Here is a 5,890-nt window from a genome sequence, read left to right on the forward strand (position 1 = left end):
TACGCACTATATTTCCTCGCTCGTTTTATATACGTTGATGTTCGCGACTTTGCCTTTTATAAGTCGGTACCTACGTGTGAATTCTCGCTTGAAATGGTTGACACCGTGTATTATGAGCCACGAATTTTGATCATTTTTAGCACACCTTGTCACACGTATTTCTATGAAACTTGCAATTATTTATTCCTGTCATAAACTGAACGACCCCCTCCCCCCCCCTCCGTAAATGTTACGAATGACGTACCTACCGTTTTTTCAGCATCAGAAACAGGGTAAACAATCTTAACGAGTCTTTTCATTGAAAAACGTTTAAAAAAACAGTAACTGTTACTTATGATACTGTTACGTACGCTAAGTGCCTGCAGATCTCTAATCTAGCGGCATCGCAATCCAACTGAATATGCTGACTCTGTGCTGACTCTGTTCACGTACGGCTCCGTGCGTGACTGAATGCGTGAGGCACTGACCACATACCATACAGCAGCGGCGAACATGAACCTCCGCGAGTCAGTCAATACGGTATTTGACAACTCCTGATTTTGCCATATCTTAAAATTATTATGAAAATATAGATAAACAGATTCTAATTGGGTTTTTGGACTCTTCGCCTGCAACTTCCATATTATTATTTATACAAAAGCATGTAAATGATCATATCTCCTTGCTAATTGTTGCATATTTGCTGTGACTTATTTTTCAAAAGTGTTTTTCAATAAAGTATATTTCGTAGTCCTGTGCGTCCTGTGCGTAGGTACCTTACCTTCCTACCATACATTCCTGTACCTTTAATGAAACTTCTGGGATTCTACCTTTCTTATTGTTATGCTATAAACTTTTATACCAAATTTCATGTTCTAGAACAACTAGAATTACTCTAGATTTTGATTCCCCGCCAATGAGGGTTTTCATAGAGGCGAAATATCGCTAGATGGCGTTAGTATCGTGAGGTACGTTTGACGTTTGCTTGCGATTGGCTCATTTAGTTATTTAACCAATCACGAGCAAACGTCAAACGGACCTCACGATACTAACGCCATCTAGCGATATTTCGCCTCTACAAACCCTCACTTGGATGAAATAGTACATTGTGTTTTAAGGGCGGTAAATAAGGAATTACGAACGAGAGTCTATTAGAAGCCCGAAGTCGAAGACTGAGGTCTTTAATGAGTCGATGTTCGTAATTCTAGTACCGCCCGTGCGACATACAATGTTTTTCGTCACATTGCGAGTAAAATTGTATATTTGTAAAAAAAAAAAAAATTTTTTTTCAAAAATTGCCGATACCGCTGACTGCGCCCTTGGCAGCGCCAGCTCCCCGCCGCCCTCCCCCCTCCGCAGCATGTGCATGGCGTGCGTGTGCAGCGCGCGCACGGAGCAGCAGCACACCATGCAGTAACAAACTCATTTACCGACCTTGGGCTTCATGACATGAAAATTAGTACGGGCAATGATCATTTACGGACCACGGGTTTCATGACAAGCACAGTAAGGTCGAGGGTTTTATTTGGGGGGTTGCAACCAAGGTAGCCTGCATGTTACGACACTGTTTACGAGCAAGTGTGATAAAAACACATTGTCTATCTTTTGATTATGTTGAGATACTTAAGTTTTATTTTTTTGACCCGTAGTACTTATTTGATATTAACATCAGCATACCTCCACGCGTTCTTGAGAAAAATAGACATCAGGACAACAAGGTTCAAGATATAAGAGTTCCTTTTTTGGTTTTCGCCGACTGAAGTAATAAACACGGAAAACGATAACATGGTGGACGAATGTTACAGGTACAAGAACTATTGTCTAAGAACTAGAATTCGTTAATTCGCTTCTTCGAAACTAAACTATCTTTATATCGAATTTCATCTAAATTAGTTCAGCGGTTTAGACGTGAAGTGGTAACAAACAGACAAACTTTCACTTTAGACGTTAAAAAATTTCACTTGGCTGGATTGTGTAGTTTTGATATTCACATCACTAGAATCAAACAAACACACAAATAAACAAACCCAAATTATAACTTTATTTTTTAATTACGTTACCGACTACAAGTTATTAGCTTATCGGCGCGGGAGCGGCGTCTGCGCACCGCTGCACGATGTTAGTCTGATGCCATAGTACATACAATAGTATAAAATGATCGTGCGGAAACTTGTGGTTCTATTGTCCTTCACCGGTAAGTCTAAATAATGAAGCACCAGGGCTAAGGGGGGAGGGTCGTGGGTTCGAACCCCGGCTCGCACCTCTGAGTTTTTTGAAATTCATGTGCGGAATTACATTTGAAATTTACCACGAGCTTTGCGCTGAAGGAAAACATCGTGAGGAAACCTGCACAAACCTGCGAAGCGATTCAATGGTGCGTGCGAAGTTCCCAATCCGCACTGGGCCCGCGTGGGAACTATGGCTCAATCTCTCTTGTTCTGAGAGGCCTGTGCCCAGCAGTGGGACGTATATAGGCTGGGATGATGACGATGATGACCAGGGCTAATATAAGCGTTAGCAGGACGGCAAAATACGAAATTTGAATTTTGCATTTCGTAGTATAGTTTTAAACGTACCAAAGTCACGAAGCGGACTAACTATATTTGTTCTCATAAGGCCCGAACTACGCACGTTAGCTTGCAAATTAATGGTGCACGAGTATCCGTACAAATTGTTGGCCACACCAACAAATAAATATTTAATTATGAGTGGCAACACTGGCGCCCTCTCTCTTGCTTCAAGCTCCGTCCGACTCTGTGAATTATGTGTCCAGAATTAAATTAATTTTAATATAAAAAGGCCTTTTCCTAACAATAAGAATCAGTGCCATAAAACCTGAATCTACTCTACAGAAATAATTAACTAAGTATAAACAATTACTTTGCTCATCTGCGACCTTGTGATGTCACGTCTGTGCAACAGAACCGTTCATCATGCTACCGGATGTGTTGGTCGTATTGCCCTGAGGATAAGCTCTGATTGAGTTCGAAACGCGTCAATGTAGTGTGGTGGTGGTGTTGTTTGTTTTATGTGTTCTTACGGTGTGGAGGTGGAGGAGCTGCATGAACACACATTTGTTGCATAGACGTAGCTATCATAAGGTCGTAGGTGAGCAAAGTATTTTTTTTATCAAATAGCTGGCATACAAGCATGTGGGTCACATTATTTGTAGTCCACATGGACCTCCGCAAAGTAACGCCTGATTCAACAAGTTAAAAATAATAAATAACGCAAGCATGCGAGCTACACTGGCGTGTGTAGATATTCCCAATCTATGTGATCAACGACCTATTAATGCTAAGTCGCCTCACATAGATACCATTTTATTTAGAAATAAATAAATAAATAAATATCACGGGACAATTCACACCAATTAACCTAGTCCCAAAGTAAGCTTAGCAAAGCTTGTGTTATGGGTACTGAGCAACGGATAAATATAATTATACAGATAGATACATACTTACAACGTAAACATTCGTATTTTTCATACAAATATCTGCCCCGACACGGGAATCGAACCCGGGACCTCAAGCTTCGTAGTCAGGTTCTCTAACCACTAGGCCATCTGGTCGTCTAAATAAAATAATAAATGAACAAAATCTTGGGGCAGAGTTGGAAGTTAAACTATTGTTCGGTGATATGGAATCCACCAAGTAACACCTAATTTACTAAATAAACAGTCAGACGAGCTCACCTGTACGTGCAAATTTTTTCAGGTTACTTCACCGCAACAAACTGTCTATACTTAAATTTCGCTGCCCCAAAAAGCAAGGCGTTAGAATCCATACACAACACACAAGACCATTCTGCGAGAAATTTAGACAAATTAATTCGCAAAGGGAGGCATCACCACAAAAAACTAGTAATACTGGACAGAAAGAACAAAAAAGTAGATGATTTCGTGAAGCAACTTCTGTCTGTTATCGAAATGAATAAAGGAGATAAATTACTGAATGAAGACCACACATTGGATCTTGATAGACACAAAATGAACTGCCACATGTCCTTTGGTAGCATCTATAACGCTAAAGCTAAAAGAAAACGTTGTAAAAAGCTGCACCCAGTTTTCAAAAGGAAACAACCTTGGATCAATTTCGTGATACCTATACCTGTAAAGAATAATATTTTCAGTGAAACGATGCGACAAGGGTTCTCTGAGGACTATTTGATGGACTTTAACAGAAGAGCTGATATTGATTTCGACTATTACAACACTGCACACCGAGCACAAGATAGTACGTTTAAACACGATAAAGAAACTACCGATTTTAAAAGCAGAACACAGGGAGAAGTTGCGGCCAAAAAGGCAGAAGACGTAGATGCTCCTCCAAAATCTTTAAGAAGAGATCATACCAGATTTAAAATAGTTTCAAACGAAAATTCTGGAGAATTGAATGGTAAACGTCCCGAAAAGAGCCCTGCTCGTTCAGGTGAATCTGGTTCTGATGGTACCGACAATACCGAAGACGATGAAGACAAATATAAGAAAAACTCCGATTCAGACTCCGATGGTAATTCAGACGATAGAAACATAAAGAGACCAATGAAAAAGATAAAAGACGAATGGAATGACATTATCAAAATGCCTGACAAAGTCCCGGATTCATCCGAAGAGAGTTCACCGCCAAAAAAACACAAACGGATCAAAAATAGTTCTGAAACGAATTCCGATAATGATGATAGAGATTCTGATGCATCGACAACAGAAGATTTCGATCGTAAACAATACAAAAACTACGATAATGAAAAATATGTGTACATGCAAGGTCATAGGTTTTACGATACAAATTTAGATAAAGAAAGTAGACGAATGAGAATCAGGAGTTACTTCATGCCTAAAAGATCATATTGGAGTGAAGATTCCATAAATCATTTAGGGCCTTATTGGAATAGTCATGAAATTTCTGGGATACATACTCGATAAATGGCGACCTCCTGAGAGCTGAACAACCAATTTGGACCATTTTAGCAGCTTTTCTCTTTGGAACTTGTAGTAATACTGGTGCAGCAGCGGCAGCGGTTGACAACCTAAAATTAAGCGCTTCAATACGAAAGTCTTTAATTTTGTTTATTTAGATTTAGATGTATTAATCTGCGACAAAACTTGTACTAATTTAAATAACTAAAAATTAAACATTAAGTTTTTAAATAAATATTTTTTTTATTTACTTACATGTATCCATTTCGATTACCCTTTTCAAAAGATATTTGCTCTTAGCCTTAAAGAATAAGTTATGACTTATTTTTGCAGTCATATTTTCATACATTTCAAACCAATCCGGACATTAGAAGCAGGTTAAAAAATCTCTCAAGATTCTTTTACATAGTGACAAGTGTAGCTACCAAAATGTGTCAAAAATAAAGGTGAACGAAACATTAGAAACTAGAGTTCAATAATAGAATCTGGTTTATTAATTAACAAAGTTTACACTAGCAACATTTAAATGTACAAAAGCCTTATTGCAAAATATATCTACATAAGAGGAATAACAATTATAATGTAGAACGGCAAATCCATAGTAATTTTTAACACGAAAAAATACAAGATTTTTTTAGGAATTTTTGAGCTTGACAACACTGACGTATACGGTAAATCGTCAATTACTTGGCCACCGTTCAATAACTGGGCACCTTATACTAAAAATGAATTCTAGCCACCTATAAACAGAGTTCATTTTTAGTATGAGGTGTCAATTACTGGTCACCTTACACTAAATGAATTCAATTTATAGGTGACCAGAATTTTAAAATCGTTTTTAATAAAAAGACTCGTCAAGATTGTTTACCCTTTTTCTAATGCTAAAAAAACGAAGTATAGTATCCTGAGATCCGTTTGCCAACTTTGACATTTGCGCCATGTTTGTAATTGGTTAAATAACAAATAAGACTAACGTCAAACGGCACTCACGAT

At 38.3% G+C, this 5,890-nt stretch overlaps 1 protein-coding gene across 1 annotated transcript; it reads left to right on the forward strand.

Moving 5' to 3' along the window:
• The first annotated feature begins 2,045 nt into the window (after nucleotides 1–2,045).
• Nucleotides 2,046–5,134, forward strand: LOC141444602 (uncharacterized). The gene is made up of 2 exons (XM_074110171.1): nucleotides 2,046–2,173; nucleotides 3,696–5,134. Exons 1-2 carry the CDS (start codon nucleotides 2,134–2,136, stop codon nucleotides 4,901–4,903), a joined length of 1,248 nt encoding a protein of 415 aa, XP_073966272.1. The 5' UTR covers nucleotides 2,046–2,133; the 3' UTR covers nucleotides 4,904–5,134.
• The last annotated feature ends 756 nt before the right edge of the window (nucleotides 5,135–5,890 follow it).

The sequence above is a fragment of the Choristoneura fumiferana genome, chromosome 30 (assembly GCF_025370935.1).
Source record: "Choristoneura fumiferana chromosome 30, NRCan_CFum_1, whole genome shotgun sequence".
NCBI classification, from domain to species: Eukaryota; Metazoa; Arthropoda; class Insecta; order Lepidoptera; family Tortricidae; genus Choristoneura; species Choristoneura fumiferana.